Source organism: Amblyraja radiata, chromosome 16 (genome assembly GCF_010909765.2).
Source record: "Amblyraja radiata isolate CabotCenter1 chromosome 16, sAmbRad1.1.pri, whole genome shotgun sequence".
In the NCBI taxonomy this organism is placed as follows: Eukaryota; Metazoa; Chordata; class Chondrichthyes; order Rajiformes; family Rajidae; genus Amblyraja; species Amblyraja radiata.
Genome location: NC_045971.1, coordinates 1368541 through 1388850, shown reverse-complemented (window position 1 = coordinate 1388850; position 20310 = coordinate 1368541). Strand labels below are relative to the sequence as shown.

General features: G+C 41.3%; 1 protein-coding gene across 4 annotated transcripts in view; it reads right to left on the bottom strand.

Annotated features, from left to right (window-relative positions):
• Positions 1–1223: 1223 nt before the first annotated feature.
• Positions 1224–20310, bottom strand: part of fbxl20 (F-box and leucine rich repeat protein 20) — a 108433-nt gene continuing 89346 nt past the window's right edge. For 3 of the 4 annotated variants that reach the window (XM_033034860.1, XM_033034858.1, XM_033034861.1), the window contains exons 8-15: positions 16365–16491; positions 13823–13897; positions 10171–10301; positions 9507–9567; positions 9012–9056; positions 6456–6512; positions 3607–3819; positions 1224–2074 (exon numbers count right to left, since the gene is read on the bottom strand). In XM_033034860.1, coding sequence (XP_032890751.1) covers positions 1967–2074; positions 3607–3819; positions 6456–6512; positions 9012–9056; positions 9507–9567; positions 10171–10301; positions 13823–13897; positions 16365–16491 — 817 coding nt within the window. In that variant the 3' untranslated portion in view covers positions 1224–1966. The remainder of the gene's footprint in view (positions 2075–3606; positions 3820–6455; positions 6513–9011; positions 9057–9506; positions 9568–10170; positions 10302–13822; positions 13898–16364; positions 16492–20310) is intronic. The other variant, XM_033034859.1, reaches the window with a different exon arrangement.

Sequence of the window (20310 nt, the reverse complement as noted above, 5' to 3'; positions counted from 1 at the left end):
TGGCTCTGCATTGTACTAGGTTTCTAAACTTGTTTCACTGGCTTCAATGGAACTTAAATCCTGAAGAAGAATTCAACATGCAGCATCTGCAATTCCGCCAATTGCCAACTCAGCATGTGGAGGTGGCAGATTTCCATCTCTTGGGCCTTTGCAGTCAGAAGCAACTTGAATGAAATAACAATCCCGGAGTCACTGCTGAAATTGCTGAGCCATAAATACAGAGACAGCTCCGACAATTACTCTTCCACAGGCCAGTCCAAGACTTATTTCCTCGTGCAACCATATCTCAAAATGACCCACACGAACAAAATGTTTGTGAATCCAATGGCGAGAGGTCAAACTTAAAAAAAAAAAATGTTAAATGCGTAAATTTATAATTGAATGTTTTCAAGAAACTTTCAAGAATAATAATTCAGGAATGCAGAACTGATTTCAGAACTTCAAGCAAGTGCCTGCAAGCTCAGTTTAAAATATAAAGAATGAAAACATAGACACATGAATCACTTTAGTCCTCACTCTTTCCCACCTCCAAAGTAAAATTGAAAACATTTTTAAAAAGCTTTTCACATTTTAATTCTTAACATTTACCTCTAACCCTCCAACATCTGGTATGTTTTAGATCTCCGAGAACACAACTTGTACACATTGGTAGGTTGTTAGTGTTTTATCTGAAACAAGATCGGGACTGTTTTTCAATGGATTACATAGAATGAGGCAGGCGGATCATGAGAAATATTACAATTTCATTCCTGGATGTTTGGAACTACGGAAATCGTTAACCACATCTGACACTCTGAACCACTGAAGAACTGACACACATCAACAACACACAGGGTTAAGATGTATCATGAACTGACTGTATTGCACAATAAGGTAACAGGGCTTATAAAAAAAATCCACCCATTCTTGTAAACAAGCAAAGAGAAAACCCTATCAGTTCTCCCATGGTCCAGTAAGTTTATCCAACCAGGTATATGATTCCTCACCTGCACTCAGTCTTCCAACATCAGCCAGGTTAAAGGGGGTTTATATAATTAACTAAACAATCATTGAATGGAATTTCAACTTGGGCTCCTGATCTAAATTTCTATCCATCAATTCTACCTAAATAGGACAAATGAAGATAGAATTGTGACAGAATGCATCATATTGCACTGCACCCACCCCAAACCCTAATTATGCTCGATACACCAATGTCATCATATGGTCACAGTGGACAGGCATCCATTAACCTGAGGAACCGTACTCCGTGCGTTCGGGCGGAGAGACCATTGACTCAAACATTTCACAAGAAACAAAAATATTCAGCGTATCTCAAGAAGAAAACAAATGACCTTGATGCTACAGGATGCAGGACCGTAGCACAGGCCAAACTGTGCAAGACAGCAGAAATAGTGAGCTGCAGAGCCTAAAATGCCAGCTGGTAGCCTCTTTTCCAGGGAAGGAATGACAGATATGCAGTCGGTTTGGACCAAGAAGAAACTCTTGTGCAAAGCTTTCACAGGCCAACGTGCCACAAATTCCATGTTACAATTCCCTTCCTTTTCCATGCAGAAAGAATAGTGGGCAAAAGGGTTAGTGCACAGTATAATGTGGTTGTGTCTCACAGTACGTGTGTGTTGGCAGGTTGCATTACATTTTTCTCGAGCGGGTATGTAAAGAATTTCCCCCACTGCAACACATGGAATCTAATTTTCTTTCCCCTCAAAAATCCAAAAAAATAAATTATCCGTGTTGTTGGGAGAATCTGAATTGAATCATACAGTGATGGGACTACTACATATCTGCACCCACAGACATGGGCATCACAGGTGCTGCCTGGTAACCATGCGATCAGTCATAGCCACAGTGATTGGACAGCCCTTACTATACAGTCTCACAATGCACCAGGATCGCCACTGACGACGTGTTCAATCGCCTCCATTGCAATGCTATTTAAATAGATTTGGGCAGGACAAAGTTGGTGTCATAGAACAATGCAGCACTTGCAGAAACGCTGACGACCACCACTCACTGATGCAGGAGGTGTCACTGGAGCAAAGTAGGCATGGACTTTGATGTTGGGTAAGTGAGTCTGCAATTAAAGAGAAAAGGGACGGATCAAACTTGTGCCAATAAATCAGCCAACATTAGCAACAACTTGTCCCACCCCCATTCGTTCCTCCTTCCAGTACCCGTCCAGCACAAGGTACAGAAGCTTGAAAGCATGCACCACCAGATGCAGAAACCGCTTCTTCTCCCATGTCATCAGGTTGATCTTCCATAACTAGGGTACTGTCCGATTCACCTCTACCTCATTGTGGACATTGGACTTAATCTATGGAACTGATGTGCTACAATGTTGTGAACTATAGTCTGCACACTGCATCTTCCCCTTTCCTCTGTCCATTGTACTTGAGTTTGCCTTGATTATAATTATGTAAAGTATAGCTGATCGGATAGTACGCAAAGCAAAGCTTTTCGCTGCACCTCAGCACACGTGCCAATAATAAACCTAAACCACAAATCAGGCAGGTACAAAAAATTGCCACAGCCTTTCCCAAACATATCCTTTAAATCCCAATGTTACCAGTTAATTTGTATATTATATGCACATTCACACACTTGCAAGACATTTCAGATTGAACAGAGAAAAATGTCTCTGCCACAAAAGGCATTGTTGCTTGGTGTATACAAGGTGATGATAGGTATCTAGACACAAAAAGCATAGGGGGGGGACATAAGAAATGTGATGGAGGACCAGCCACAATCATACTGAATGGCAACACAAGCTTGAAGGGCTGAATGGCCCACTCCCACACTTATTTTCCCCTTTTCACATTTCTACACAAAGCTCCTTCGAACCCTAACTCTGACCAGTCCTAATTCACTTTAAATTTTGTTAACTAGATGCCCCGAGGCATTTTGCAATGTTAAAGTTGCTACATAAATTCAAGTAGTTCTTTTAAAAATATATAGTATAAGCTCTCTTACCTGCCTTGTTGCAGATGAGTGTCACTATCCGATTGAGCATAGAACAGTAAAGTACAGAAACTGACTCTTTGACCAACAATGTCTGGGCCAATGTTAGTCACTTAAAGGCATGTCCCACGCATGTGTTTTTTCCGGCAACTTGTTGGCACCCATCATAGTCACAGGGTGACAGGGCCTGTATGGTCGTGAGTAGTCGCCCAAAGAGTCGTACCTTTTTCTGGTCGCCGCTGGATTTTTAACATTTTCGGCGACCTGCTGTGACTATGACGGTGTCGGCAAGTCGCCGAAAAAAATCACGTAAGTGGAACAGGCTCTTAAGTGATATGAAATATTTACTTCAATTTATTTCTGATCCGTTAATTTGTGAAGTATTAAGATACTGGTTTGCCCTCGACTCCCACCATTTTGACTTCTTTCATTTATATTGCTCAACTCAGACAATTATTTGCAGTGTTCAGATAAAACTCCTTTCACACAACCATCTACAACTACAACCTCCCCCTTTTCGTATCTCCAACACATCAATTAACAGCTGGAGGACGGATTGGGACGTTATAACTGGATGGACAGCACCCATACTCTAAGATAGACATAAGTAGAAGTCCAATCACTTGGACAGAACAACATGCTTACTCGGAGTCTCTTGATCCCAGCACGTGTTATCTGTTGACAATCGTACAGCTCTATCCTCTCCAGACTGTGACAGTTCTTTAGATGCTCCAGCGAGGCGTCTGTGATCAGCGGGCAGTTATCCAATTCTATCACTTCCAATCTGTCATGAGCACAGGCCCCGTTCCCAAGATGGCGGATACCGTCGTCAGTGATCAATTCACAGTGAGACAAACTCTGCAGAGGGGAAAATTGCGCTGTGAACAACTTATATTCAATGTTTTCAACATAAGTTCCAGAAAGCAAATGGAATGAGAAAACAGATTAGAGCAGGAATTGAATTGGGGCAGCACAGTAGCGCAGCGGTAGAGTTGCTGCCTTACAGCGCCAGGGACCCGGGTTCGATCCTGACTACAGGTGCTGTCTGTATGTTCTCCCTGCGACTGTGTGGGCTTTCTCCGGATGCTCCGGTTTCCTCCCGCACTCCAAAGATGCACAGGTTTGTTGGCTAATTGGCTTTGGTAAGTTGTAGAAATTGTCCCTAGTGTGTGTAGGTTAGTGTACGGGTGATTACTGGTTGGGGCTGACTTAGTGGGCCAGAGGGCCTGCTTCTGTGCTGCAACTGCAACTCTCAAGTGAAAGCATGATCATTCTAAAAGGAGTTGAAAAGAAGAGTTGAGGAATAGAGGTGAGGCAGATGGAATCAGGGAAGGAATTCAGAGAGTGGGATTCAGGTAGCAAGAGAAGGGGGTGGTCTGTGTATTTCAGTGGAATACTGGCCTGTTTGAGGCCTGGAATGGATGTTAATGGGATACGGCCAGGAAGGATTTAACATTTAGGATTTGAATTGACTTCTAAATCTTGTCCCCCAAAGCGCAAGCTCCTTTACTGCAGAAATAATAGTTTTCTTCTACAATCTGAGACTTGTTTTTCTACCAAATGAAGGTTTCCTGCAAAGGATGTTTAGTCACACTCCAAACAGTTCAGAACGTTCTGCCTTCCGGCAGTTGTTGTCCACGGGGAAGAGCAGACATCAGATTCTAAAACTCAGCAGCTGAGAAAAACCGTGAGCCATAGAAAAGCAAGTGATTAGGAAAACTGAGATCAGAAAAACTGCACAAAAGGGTGCATTTGACAAACATGACCACAAGAACAAAACTATAAAGCGGAACAAAATTAGAGGGACAGCAAAGAAAAATATTTCTTAAAATAGACAAATTTACAGTAATTGGGGGTTTTGTAATATATTTCTTGAAATGTATATTTCTTGAAGTATATATTACTTATGAGTATATATTTGTCTCCATTTACAGAGTTTAAGCATAGGTTGTCAGTGAAGAATTGGAGATTCAATTTCTGCTGATTGGTTGATATATGAACTAATTTGGACACAAAAGGCAGACGTGTTCATATTTCAGGTTGAGAGTACTTCAATGTATTTGGCAAAACAGCTTAAAGTACCAGTGGGTTTACAAAGGTAGACAAAAATGCTGGAGAAACTCAGCGGGCGAGGCAGCATCTATGGAGCGAAGGAATAGGTGATGTTTCGGGGCGAGGCCCTGCATCAGTCTGAAGAAGGGTCTCGACCCGAAACGTCACCTATTCCTTCGCTCCATAGATGCTGCCTCACCCGCTGAGTTTCTCCAGCATTTTTGTCTACCTTCGATTTTTCCAGCATCTGCAGTTCTTTCTTAAACAGTGGATTCACAAAGGTTAGACCAGCAAGCCCACAGCCCAGTTGGTAATGTGGTCTTTGCTTGATAAGTCGCTGGAAGCTTATGTTCTCTCTCAAACAGTTTCACACAATGGAGGAGCCATCAAATATATTTCAGGGGAAAGAATGCAGGCAGAGGCAAGAAAAAAAGGCAAAGGAGTCAAACAGAACTAATAAATGGCAAACATTTTGTCAACTTTCAAATGGAGAGAACCCCCCACCCCCCTCCCACTAATTTACTTAACTATCTATCTTTTAAACAAAGTAATTGTTCGAGGATCCAACTCTTTACATGTTATTTGGTCAGAATGCAAATGACAACAGATGCCAGATATTTGCCGATCAACATCATCAAACTTTGATGATCAAAGCAGTTGGCAAGCAAAAGGTAGGTGTTAACTATCTTTTACAATAGCAAACCGGGAACAAGAGTCCTTGGCTCAAAATTACAGATCGGTTCATTAGGAATTATATCAGACCCATTTTCTTTCAGAGTAGTAGAAATCTGAAACTCAAGAAACACTGGGCCCGGATAACAACTGCACAGCAGTGTAGTTGCTGCCTTACAGCACAAGCGACCCGGTTCCGATCCTGGCCATGGGTGCTGTCTTTACAGAGTTGGTACGTTCTCCGTGACCCCGTGGGTTTTCTCCAGGTGCTCCGGTTTCCTCCCACATCCCAATGACATACAGGCTTGGTAGGTTCATTGACTTCTGTAAATTGTCCCCAGTGTGTAGGATAGTGCTAGTGTAAGTAAGAGTGATCGCTTGTGGGCACGGACTCAGTGGGCCCAAGAGCCTGTTTCCACGCTATATCTCTAAAGTCTAAAGCTGTCCATTCAGCAAGGACATGATCAGTGATTGAAGTTTTGCAGTAAGAGGGAGTCAGAACCAAACTGAATAGTGACGAGACACGACACGGTGAATGGGGACACAAGAGAATATAGATGTTTGGAATCTGGAGCAACAACCAATCTGTTGGAGGAACTCAGCTGTGGTGGGGTGGGAGCATGACTAGGTGAGTGGAAGGAATCCTGATGCAGGGTTTTGACCCAAAATGCCAACCATTCCTTTACCCCACAGAGGCTGTGTTACCCACTGAATTCCCCCAGCACAATGTTTGTTGACACGGTCACTACTTGCTCCCTGTTTCTACTCACCAACACTTGGAGCCGTGGACAGTAAATAGAAAGCTGTATTAAAGTATTGTCTGTAATCTGCAAGAGAAAAATAAGAAAATAACTGAATATGGGTTACTATAGATATATTGCATCAGCAGTTCAAATAAATAGCTGCCACGGCCTTCCTATGAGATAGGAAGGTAAAACTGCAATAATTTGGCTACCATAACTTGGAGTATTAATATACTTACATGCCATTATGATATGATAGAAAAGTATTCAGTCTATGCCTAAACAGAGTATACAAGCATAAGGTGCATAGGCAGCAGCCTCCCATTGCCATTATATACTTTAAGGATGTCCAGGTTTTAGCTACCAAATTTCCAATTAGAGGGGGCACATTAAACAACAGTTTAGAGTTGATGTCTTTAGCTGATGAAAACTCACACTGCCTCAAAATCTTATGGAAAGAATAATCTGAGTCATAGATCTTAGACAGGAACTCATGAAGTACAAACTTATTCAAGAGTCACCATCTTCAGGAAAGGGAAAGAGTATAGGAAAAATAAACTCATTGTTACAGGGCACACATGACAAGCTGCAAATTCAATTAACAGCTTTAGTGCACAAGTGTGTTAAAGAAACGAAAAGATATGAAGTGTTTCACATTGTGTTAAAGAAACGAAAAGATATGAAGTGTTTAAACAGAATTTCACATAGTTCTATAGATTTCACTGAAGTGTTTGTTTTTCCACTGAGCTAATGGTGAGCCATTTTGTCACTTTCCAAAATTAAAACCCAACCACGCCATTCAACCAAAATGTGACTTTTGTGATGAATACAAGATAAATATCAAAAGCCACAATGAACTGAAGAGCCTGCCTTTTCTTGGAAATAAACAGACTTATTTTAATATAAAAAGTATCACAAGCTACAAAACTATATCCATTTTTTTTCTAGGAAAAGTAATAGATACCAAGGTTATGACAGACAGTCATAGTCAGTCATACGACGTGGAAACAGGCCCTTTCGCCCAATTTGCCCACACCGACCTAGAGACCCCATCTACACTCGTTCCACTTGCCTGCACTTGGCCTATATAACCCTCAAAACCGATCCTATCTATGTGCCTGTACAAATGGCTCTTGAACGTTATGATAGTACCTGCCTCAACTACCACCTTGGGCAGTTCGAACTATATATCCACCACCCTTTGTGTAAAGAAAAATTACCCTTCTGGTTCCTATTAAATCTTGCTCCCTCACCTTAAAATTATATCCCCTAGTTTTTGATTCCAACTCTGGGAAAAGGTAGTGTGCATTCAACCTGTTCAAATCAATTGAAATGAACAAGACTGCACCATATATCAGCTTTGAGAGGCCAAAGAGTAATACTGGAATCTCAACTCAAGGAATTAAGCAATCAAAATGTATATTTTGAAAGGAACTGCACATGCTGGTTAATCTGGACAACCCATCCTTTTTCTCCCAAGATGCTGCCTGACCGGCTGAGCTACTCCAGCACTTTGCACCTATCTTCGATCACATGGACGACGTGCTGTTTAGGGAGTCAGTACTTCTGCACTGATACGTGTGATACTAGCATTACTCAATGCAACCGGCAGCTAAAAGTCAGCGCACTCCAGCCCATTATCTGTTTCTTTGGGATAAGCTTCATGGTCCCATAGTATCTGATAACAGTATTTAAGAAGGAACTGCAGATGCTGGAAAATCGAAGGTAGACAAAAGTGCTGGAGAAACTCAGCGGGTGCAGCAGCATCTATGGAGCGAAGGAAATAGGCAACGTTTCGGGCCAAAACCCTTCTTCAGACTGATGTAGGGTGGGGGGGGGGGGGAGAAGGAAAGATAAAGGAAGAGGATGAGCCACAGGGCTGAGGGAGAGCTGAGAAGGGGAGGAGACAGCAAGGGCTACCGGAAATTGGAGAAGCCAATGTTTATGCCGCAAGGGGCAAACTGCCCAAGCGGAATACGAGGTGCTGCTCCTCCAATTTCCGGTGGTGCTCACTCTGGCCATGGAGGAGGCCCAGGACAGAAAGGTCGGATACGGAATTCCGAATTTAGTCAGAGGGTGGTGAATCTGTGGAATTCATTACCACAGTTAGCTGTGGAGGCCAAGTCGGGGGGTATTTTTAAAGTGGAGATTGACAATTTCTTGATTAGAAATGGTGTGGAGAAAGCAGGACAATGGGTTTGAGAGGGAAAGATAGAACAGCCATGATTGAATGGTGGAGTAGACTCGATGGGCGGAATGGCCTAATTCTGCTCCTGACATGAACTTGGTAGTTGGCACTTCTGGTTGGGATTTCATATTCTCAGCTTTTTTCCATGGAAGCAAACTTAGGTTCATATTTAACATCATCTTCGCGTTAAAACCTGGTGTTAAAGGATGGTCAATACCAAAATCTGACATAACATGATTAATCACTGGAGGGTTTCAACCTGAAACATTAACTGTGTTTTTCTTTCAACACCACAGATGCTGCCAGATCTGCTGGGTAATTTCTGCTTTAAAAATATATCCACCATTCGTTATAAAGACCAAAGAAAGTAAAAACATTACTAAGATAACATTCACCTGAACACACTCTTCCAGGTCCATCTTCTCAAGCTCATGGCAATTCTGCAAAGAACAACAGGATATATATATATAAATTTTCTAATTACCTCTCTCATACTGCTCAGCTTCGTTTTGGCTACAAGTTATATCTTTTGTGGAATTGGCATCTGGACTTATTTTATCAAAGCTGAATTTCAGCAAAAAGCCCTGATCTGCACTAAAGCTTTATATAAGCTGCAGAAGCAGTATCGTTAATTGATTCACATTTTTCACCACTCCTCCCTGGAAATAGTTTGGCACAAATTGCCAACCGCAATACTTTACTCCAAGGTTGATTGATTTCAACAATGCTCTTGTTATAAACGCTTCAAAACAAAAAAGTCTTTGTGACCTCAGTTGACTTGACGTACTCTGCTAGACTGTGCACTCGTCATGAGCAAGACAATTACCCTCCAGCCTTGCAAAATATCAATTCAGTGCACAAGGTGGCTGCCAGGTTATTGGTGCACTTACTCGGGCTAACGTGGTGAATCCCACATCTGTTAACTGCGAACATCTAGCAATCTCTAATATTCTGAAAAATAAAATCAGAAGTCATTAAAGTAGTAAATATTTGTCCAGCAATCTCACCGCTTTATCCTTTGATATCTGTTGGACAGTTTGGATCATCATATATACTCACACACACACACACAAGAGAAGCATGTACCATTTATTAAAAATTGTCTACTGCGATAATGGGGACTGAGATGTTTGTCAAATTGCCAGATAATTGGCAACAATAATAAATGATAACAATAAAAAATGATAAATAAGTCGTTTTCTTTACTTTGTCCTTAATTTAAGCCTCCTTGCTTCAAGAAATAACAGTTAAATTAATAACAGTAATGCGTTTTTTATCCTGTCGGATAAAGCTGTACTCGTCAGAGTTAGTATAATATTCTTTCTGGAATCTTCAGTTTAAAACAAGAATCTATCGTATAGTGTAACAGTAAGATCAGTCTTTCCGTATTCTCTTTTCATGATGCAAGTCATGTTCAATGCACACAGCTGACAAACTCCCTACATGCCAGTGAAAATGGTTGCCAGAGAATGGAGGCAAGTATGCAAGGAAGTATAACATATTAGTCACACCTCAGCCATGTACACACAGAAGTGGCCACTGCTTCATGCCTACCTAAGTCGAATGCAATTCTGTCCCAATGCATTCAAAATAGCATCAGTGATGTTACTACAGCCAGAGACACAGAGTGACTGCAGTTTATGGCATCCTCTGCAAATCGTTATCAGCCCCTCGTCTGTGATCTGCTGCAAAAGAAAATCACAACGAAAGTAAAATTTTATAGGGATATTTGAGGTGGTCATGTGATGCAATGCTGCGCCACAGGTGGTTCAACAGCTTCCTGATCGTCACTCACTGGAGGGAAAATAAAACAGCAGTACAACGTGGCCATTTCCGTTCACTTCTTGACTGTCAGATTCCAGAGGAATAAAGCATCCCCCCTTTGGACAGCACACAATGTTAGAGATAGACAAAAGGAAATTAAATAAAGCGGGCAGAACAGAGGAGAGAAGAATCATGGAGCTGGGAGAGAAACATTAAATGGACTTTACAGACCTCCATCCCCTAAAACTACACTTTAAAAGGTTTGAAATGCAGCTGATCTCATTAGTCAAAGTTATAACCTTTCCTCCAGGTAAATGAGAATGGAGGAGAGTGGTTGAAGTGGGCAAGGAATTCAAGGAATTATATGCAGATGTGTTGGGTAAAACACGTTTTTATTACTGCCAAGTGCTTTGATCTTCCCACTGGTAATGAGAACTAAAATATTATGACATTCATACAATGACAAGACTTGGTAACACAAATTATACTCAGTTGGAGGATTGCACGCACAGTAAACTGCGATTACACATTCATAACAAAAAAAAGATCAAGCATCAGATGGGCCTCACAGACTAAGAAATTTAAGAGCTTGAAGATTTGGAAGCAGATTTGAAATGATTCAATTTGTGCTTCAAATAGATTACTGCAATGTTCAGTGGTTGGAGAATATGGCATTTATATCGTTTTTTACGTTGAGGGTGAAGGAAAGAAATACTTTCACCTACATGTTTCAAGGTAGCAACCTGGATAGTTTATTGTTCAGCAGCTCCACTATTTATAATATTTATGCAATTCGCTAAAAGTAGTGCAGCTATAAAGGATTATGAAAAGTATGCTTACATATTGTAATATCAACGATATCTGTTTGTTAAAAAGCTGAAGTAGAACCCTTTGGCTTGCTTATGTCTCAGATGACAGGAATGTAGAGAGAAGCCAAAGATCGTATCAGCCATGATCATAATGTAGGAAAGAGCAGAGTTGAGGGATTGTGTGATCCACACTACTTCCCAAGATCTTGTTCAGATCTGATCTGCTTCTGTCAGAGTAGTTATGATCTGGAACTCTTAGCCTGCAGAAGCTGTTGAAATGGATAGTCAAGGCTTTCAAAGAGGTATTGTGCAAGTCCTCAAGGAAAAATATTTTGTGGGACTTTTGGGAAAAAGTGAGGAAATGGGACTGTCAATACTATACTGAGAAGCCCCAGACGAGATGAAATGAATGGCCTCCTCAACTGCTATTAGGGTTTATGGTTGTCTGTGAATACCAGGAGCTGCACAGCAATTCTCACAGCCAATGCAGAGACAATCATTATTGTGCATTTCATTCAATTCTAAGCAAGGTTGACATTTATTATCCACCATTAACCACTGCTGATCTGACTAACTTGTCAGTCAGTTGTGTTCCAGCAGTAGGATGCTGCCTTGCAGCGCCGTAGACCCGGTTTCAATCCAGACTACGGATTTTGTACAGTCAGTACGGAGTTTGTACGTTCTCCCCGTGACCGCGAAGGTTTTCTCCAAGATCTTCGGTTCCCACCCACACTCCTAAGACGTACAGGTTTGTAGGTTAATTGGCATGGTATAAGTGTAAATTGTCCATTGTGTGTGTGTGTGTAGGATAGTATAAGTGTGCGGGGATCGCTGGTCGGTGCGGACTCGATGGGCCGAAGGGTCTGTTTCCATGCTGTATCTCTAAACTAAACAATCTAGAGTAACAAAAAGGCCTAAAATGTTTAAGCATTGCAGATGTCCTTCTTGAAGTGAACAAGATGGATTTTTAGGACAATCAATAGTTTCAAAACCTACTGATTACTATCTTTATATTCTAAATTTATTTAGCTATATAAGTTTAAATTCTTTGGCTGCAGTCATGGGGTTGGAATGTGTTTTGGATTACATCTAGGATTCTAGTGCAATTCAGTTTAGTTAATTGTCACGTGTACCGAGGTACAGTGAAAAGCTTTTTGTTGCGTGCTGACCAGTCAGGCAAAAGACAATACATGATTACAATCGATCCATTTACATTGTACAGATACATAAGGGAATAACGTTTAGTGCAAGGTAAAGCCAGCAATAGTCCGAGGGACATCAGAGGTTCTAGATTACTACACCAGTAACATAACCAAAGTGTGTATTTATGGCACTGGAGATTGGGTAACAGGTGAGAAAGTAGGCAGAGGGGTGACCAGATAGATAGAAGTATAGATAATTGTGTGAGGCATAGATAGGGTAGACAGTCAGAACCTTTTCCCCAGGGTGGAACTGTCAAAGACTAGAAGGCATAGCTTTAAAGTAATGCCCCTGTCCCACTTAGGAAACCTGAACGGAAACCTCTGGAGACTTTGCGCCCCACCCAAGGTTTCCGTGCGGTTCCCGGAGGTTGCAGGTGGTTGTCGGAGGTTGCAGGTAGTGGAAGCAGGTAGGAAGACTGACAAAAACCTCCGGGAACCGCACAGAAACCTTGGGTGGGGCGCAAAGTCTCCAGAGGTTTCCGTTCTGGTTTCCTAAGTGGGACAGGGGCATAAGAGTAGCAAAGTTTAAAGGAGACAAGTAGGGCAATTTTATTTGTAAACAGTGGGTGATTGCCTGGAAGTGCAGTAGTGGTGGAGGAATTATTTCAGACAGGCACATGAATATGCAGAGAATGGTGGGATATGGATCATGCACAGGCAGGTGAAATTAGTATAGTTTAGCAACATGTTAGGCAGAGACATTATGGGCTGAAGGGCTTGTTCCTTTGCTATACTTTTCTCTGTTCTATAGAAAATATGTTTTAACTCTTTCTTGAACAAGCAACAACTATTGAAATCAGCACAAATTGCCAGCTGAGAATAAGAAATGGCCTGGTCAACTTGCCCTATGTTGTTATAGAACCAGCCGGTAGACTCGTGTGAGTACTAAGCTCATACACTAGTTGGGCAAAGAACCCAAGAGTCATTTTCACCCTTAGGAATTCCTCCCACCCCACACCTCCCACTTCCCAGGCACCAAATAATGGTTCCTACCAAGGCAATGGAGGGGAAATAATTGAAGGAAAATAATTTCTAACAGAAACAGGCTTTCTGACTAAGAGGGCAAGACCTCGTCACAGCTGAACAATCATTAATGTGGGTCTAATTGTCCAAACTTTGAGGCAGAATAGTGCGAATTATCTGGGTTTTTGAACAAATCTTGAAGGGTCTCGACCCGAAACATCACCTATTCCTTCGCTCCATAGATGCTGCCTCACCCGCTGAGTTTCTCCAGCATTTTTGTCTACATTCAGATTATCAATGTAACCTATGCTCCATAAAATATGGGTGCAGCTTTGAAATAATATTCCTTGCACTTGTATTTAAAGTATTTTGCTCCTCTGAAATCCACAGAGACTTAGCAATGTTTAGCATCATTTGTTTTTTAATGTTTTTACAAGCAGTTTTCACTTTCCCATCAGTTTCACTTACAGAGCAAGTCTGAAGGTTCAGAGTGACCAGCTCGGGACAGTGAGCACCAATGTACTTCAAAGCTTCATCTTCAAGCTGTGTGCAGAAAGCAAGTACAAGTTATTTCAAAACTCACAGATTAATATAAGGAAATTAGTGTTAACCATACATTAAAGTGGTAGACATACCAATTCAGTCATTACTGGATCCAACCTTCAATGCTGTATATTCAAGATTCTGTTGCATTGTTAGACACAACTAAACTAAATATGGCATCAGAACACTTTGAGATGCAGGGAGCACTGGTTCTTCTTCCACAGATGTGGCCTGGCCCAAATATTCCGAACATTTTCTGCTAGAAATCTTTTTTCCTCATAAAGAGAATCACCGGTGCTGCCCGTAATGGCCGCCTCGCCAGCAGTCTGTATTTTTGCTTTTTACTTTGTATGGCTGTATGGCAACTCAAATTTTATTGTACCTTAATTGGTACATGTGACAATTTAAATTGAATCTTGAACTGTAATATTGGCGGTTTAGATAAAAAATCATTGGAATATCAACAAAATGGAACACTCAGATGCATCATGGTGTCCATCTTTGAGTCACAGAGCCATACATCATGGAAACAGGCCCTTCGGGCCATCTCATTCATGCCAACCAGGATGCCCCAGCTACGCTAGTCCCATTTTACTTGCATTTGGTCCATATCTTTCTAAACCTTTCCTATCCAAGTACCTGTCCAAGCGTCTTTCAAATGTTGTTATTGTCCCTCAAGATCAATGATAACTTGCTTTAACGAGGCCAATATCACCACCACAGATGGGTCAAGAGATGCCTGACGGGATAGGTGACTGGTCTTATGGAGGATGATGCACCCATTCTGCCATTTACACTGGTCTTCTGTGCAGTCTTGATGCATGATCCCCAGATTATCAGTGCCGTCCAGAAAGTTACTTCACTAGTGTAGAAATCAGTGGAATGTTGCATTTCTCTGCCAAACACCCCTACTGCCTCTCACCTCCATCGAGGAGGCTTTCGGAGTATCTTTGAATGTTTTCCTCTGTCCACCTGGTAATCTCTCCCTATGATGAACTTCATGGTAAAACTTCTCTCTCGGGAGTCGTTTGTCAGTCCTGTAAACACCATGGCTTGCCCAAGACAGCTGAATGAGTTCATCTGGGGGCTCCATGCCGAGTTCTCTTTCTCACAATGACTTTGGTTAGTTAACTTTCATGAATTTGGAACGTTGCAATGACAGCAGAAGTGGCATCTTTCCAGTGCCTGCTATTGGAGATCCAAGTCTTGGAAGCACACAGGAAGACAGAATCATTACTGCCTATCAATTATGATGCACTGGTTTTGACTTTGAAATTCAAACTTAGAAACTCTGAAATTCAAACATTTTGAACTTGAAACAGCTTTTTTTTCAGTTAAAGGCTGCACTGGCACATAGACTTTATTGTGAGGTGGCTCCTAAGATGGAGAAGTGGTCCGAGTGTCCCATGAACTTTATAGTAGGAGGATGGTGCAGTACGGTAGCAGGTTGGTAGGGGACCTCTGTCTTACTGGTGTTGAGTGCAAGGCCCATCCTCCAATGCTAAATGCACGAGTCAATGATGATTTGAAGCTCTGCCCCCTTGTCTGCAACAGTACCACCTACACAAAGGCGACTAAGTTTGAGATGTCCTTGGTTCTGGAGTGGAGGAAATGTGGTTCGAACAGTTTTTCATTAGTCCAGTAATAGTTCCACCCAAGCAAGATAGTCAGCGGTGAGGTGCAACTGGCATGAAGCCATTTCAGCAGTACATCAACACTAAAAACAAGTGTAAACGTGACATGATTCTAAGGAGGTTCTTAGCTCGAGGAAGTCATACTTCACTACACTCGAGTGTTGCGATGGCCATGACCCTAGATTAAGGTGCTTATATCTTTCAGCTGTAATTCCGCTCCAAGTGAAACTTTATACCAATACTGGGAAAGTGGAATTTCAATTTAACGTTAAATAAACGCCTGAGTGAATATTTTAAGTACAAGCACCTAATTGAGGAAGTAGACTTCAGTAAATGACAATAGTGGTCAATGCATGAATTCACATTTTGCATAAATGACAATTTAAAATGAAACCATTAGTCAGCCTATTCAGCCTCGACTCCATTTGCCTCGGTAATCCTCCTAATATCACCACTGACAAACCGGCTCTAATGGACAGCGAGTGAGGATTGTGAAGGTGAAGATTATAAAGTAGCATACCATAAAATGTGGTCTTTTCAGCGTTTAATTAGCCGTGTCAAAAATTATATCTGCAACAATACCCACCATGTTCGATTTTTGCTTTTTAAAGCATTTGCAGTTATATTTTAAAAAAATACAACAGTTACTTGCAAAACTGGTTTGCTTCCATCATCTTGTTATAAATCACAAGCACAATATCAACAGGAACAATGTGGATCCCAAAGGTGAAAGAACAATTATCGATTATTGTCAGTCTGAATTATTTTTTTGCAGCAGGATTGGCTGCAAGTCATATAGCATGCTCTATGTACATGATAAATCACGTGCCGACCTGTGTGCATCCTTTCAGAAACAGAGCCTTCAGTCCACCGCAGCCCCTCACCAGTGCTTGAATTCCATCCTTTGTTACCTGATCACACCAGGATATATTCAACTGTTCTAGAAGCGGACATCCCTCACTGAAAATAAACAATTTAACAATGGTGAAAAAAGCGTGCTTCTAACTTAAACCATACAAGCAAAACATCCCGCAATCAATATTCACCAGCGGAGTGGGTTGCGTATTGATGTGTAGAAAGGAACTGCAGATGCTGGTTTACACCGAAGATAGAAACAGAATGCTGAAGTAACTCAGCGGAACAGGCAGCATCTCCTCCTCTGAAGAAGGGTCTTGACCCCAAACGTCACCCATTCCTTCTCTCCAGGGATGCTGCCTGTCCCGCTGAGTTACTCCAGCATTTTGTGTCTATCTTCGGGCTGATTATTGAGTTGTAATACATACTCTAATCAGAGTTTCAACTGAGTGAGGCTCTTGTGCAAAGTGAAAGATCGCAATAAATTAAAGAAAACAGCAATAATGACATTGGTAAAAGCAAGACTTACTTTGAAACTTTAACAACCACAATCAATGGACATGGGGCAAGTATTTACAGCATGTAGCAATAAAGAGAGACCAATAGCTTTACAAGCCATGAGAGCCAAGTTAATCCAAACCCTTAGTATATCATCGTATCAAATTATAGACCAAATGCAGGTTATATTGATTCTTTTCCCCACCAATATAAACAAGGCACAATTTGACAAGGAATGTCATCCTACCTTGTGCGTAATGGATGTTAATAATAGATTCATTACTACTAGGTCTAACCTCATGCAGGCATGGGTGGCAATTCTCTAAAATAAGGGAATTCAGCGAGTGTGTGTTTCACCACTGGAGTCCAGTATCGAGGCACGCCTAGGTGATCCATGGGTGAGTTTGAGAATAGTAAGGTTAAACGAGAACTTACCAGTTTGAAGTTTGATCTTTATTTTATGAGGAGTTACGATGAGGAACTACGTGAAGAACCCCGCTCGTGCGCATGCGCGTCAATCTTCAAAGCAGCGGTGTGAAATCACAGATAATAGTGACTGAAGTATAATAGTAAGCTGAGAGAAGACTAGAACTACCAGATGACCTTTATGAGGGCTGGGAGCTCTCATAAAGATCAATGGAAGATCAAACTTCAAACTGGTAAGTTCTCGTTTAATCTTACTATGTTGCTTACTATGCGTATATAATGCGCATAAATAACTGCACTTTTTTCCATTCATTGTATTTTAACTTATTAAGTATGGAAGCTATTTGAGGAAATGTGTGGTGTTATGTCTGTCTTGAAGCTGTCGTGGCACTGTAATTTCCTGTAAAGGATTATTAAAGGTATAATCAATCAATCAATCAATCAATGTTACTTCGGAGTCACGTGAAGATTTCAAAGCTCTGTGATTTCATGCCGTGAGAAACGAGTCTACACAATCACAACTGCTTCATTGACAAATGAGGGAAAAACATTCATAATGCATACAGTCATGACATTGATTTAGAACATGCTGATGCTGTTAATGAAGTAATAATCATAGTAACACCTCCCGGGTGGAACTATAAATAAATAAAACGTAAAATAGAGTTGACAAATACCTTTGGTCTGGCATTGGGTTATTACAAAATGTTTGGAAAACCCGTTCGTGTTTTACCATGCTGCAGCTGTCAGGATGTGATCCAACGGAACGTCAATAACCCTTGCTGCCGATGTAGCAGCAGCCCTGGTGCAGTGACATCTGGAATCAGTATCTACTCCTGCATCGATCAACCCCGTTTTATCCCTGGAAATCGTCTGACCGGATACGTTTTATAACGTTTTTTGTGTACTAACAAGCATTGCAAGTTCAGAGCCTTGAAAAAGCTCTTGGTGACCTTGACATATAGTTGTATATGTGTGCCCTCACATAGCCAAAGGTCCCTGGGTATGCCTTGAACTATTCTGAGACCTGTGCTTAAGTAATTATAAACATAAAATATTATGTTTTATTTACAGATGTAATCATCCTGTCCCTTCGCAATATGTAGCGACTGAACTTGTTGCGCTAAACCAGCGCCAGTAGGACAACTAGCTTATGAGAGCCAGCCAAACTCAAGGATGTAACTGGAGCCCTCTTGTGGAATAGTGTTAACACAATGTCAGTATCCCTTACTGGGATTCTCCTCCTGGGAGAACTTGTGTTAAAGATATCCTTTACAAACTCGATATCCGGGGTGAACCCGACAGAGTGAGTCCCGTTTGCTGCAGTAAATATGATGGGGAAAACACGTTGACACCGTTAATGGCCCTAACATTTAAATTATTGTCAAAAGACCAATTAAAATGAACTCCAAGACGTCAGTAGTCTGTACCGTTTTAAATGGAACGTAAGCATTAAACAACACTTCCCATTTCCTGCAAAGAAATGTACTGCTTTTCCCTTTTTTGGTGCTATCTCAGCACTCTGGAGTGACCCCATACAAGGGTAAGTGTGCCAACTCCAGCCGTAGGGCAGTCTATTCAGATACTGCAGAGCATAAATTGATTTTAACATGCAACGGCTGATTTCCCGAGCCATAGCCTCTTATAAGGTTGTCTTATTATTCCCGACAAATTGGGAATTTAAGCTGCATAGGCCAATCAGACAGTAGGAAACCTAAGGCGGGATCTTGATGACTTTATTTGAAGACCCGACTGACGAGGCAAAATGGAGGAAGATATAAACCATTCCTCCTCCTTGTAGCGAGAATGTATCTTTCGCCACTGTTATGCCACATACTTTTGCGACCTGTGAAAAAGCATGACAGCAACATATCAATATACAGTGTTCCATTTAACCCAAAATCATGAATACTATGTGGTCCAACACCCATTCTGTGTTGTCATGATCTGTACTTGATAATACACCTGTGGCAAATTAAATTAGGTAAAACCATTACAGGATATTTTACTTTAACTTGATTGCACCCATGTGACCAACGTATGCCTCCATCATAGTGTATCAACCTGAAATTGAGCATGCAGAATATGCATATTCGCTCAGTTACTCTTTAACCCATCGAATGCATGTAGGGTCTATAAATAGTTGATACCAATAAACTGAAGAATTGATAAATCATACAAATCTCCTCCACATCCAAACTGGAGATGACCTTCGCAATACCCTACGTTAGGCCATTAGCCTTATTTTTGCAATATAACTGTAATATTTACTGACCAACTGATGCATACTGTTTGTACATCATAGTGACTTTTGTAGCTTCAGTTAGTACAATACAATATAATAGTTTTATTCCTCACATTGCACATAAGTGCAAGTGAAATGAATTTGTCAGCAGCAGCAGTAGTAATAGTGTCAGTGTATTAACAATTACCTACATGGCACTTTACAGTTTGCCATTTAGCATGATGTCAAAGTTCCCACTTGCACAGCTGAATCACAGCTATATATTGCCAATTAGTCTTAATGAGTAGCGGCTGATTCTAACCACAAGGCTGTTACAGATTTCTATTAACTGCAATCTGTTGCCCAGGGTGGCGTCATAGGCCAATTAATAGTCAAAGGTAAATCCCAATGACCAACAAGTCTATTTGGTAACAACTGAATTTAACTGTATAGAAGAGCCCAATTTCTTAAATATAGTTTGAGACTCCAAATATCTCCAATGATCCCTGTAAATGGGAACACCCTATGAAAATCAGTTGTTAATTAGCCATCTTTCATAATGACCAGGCCACTCCTGTCATCATTTTGTGCCTGTCTTAAATGACAACTCTGGCCCAATTTCCGAGCCTGTCTTGCAAGACAATCCTGGCCATAATACAATTCTGACCCCAACTATGGACTACTCTGACCATTATACCAAGCCTGTTTCAAAGGCAATCCTGGCCAAAATAATGAGTCTGCCTCAAAACACAATTCTGGCCCAATTCCAACCTGCT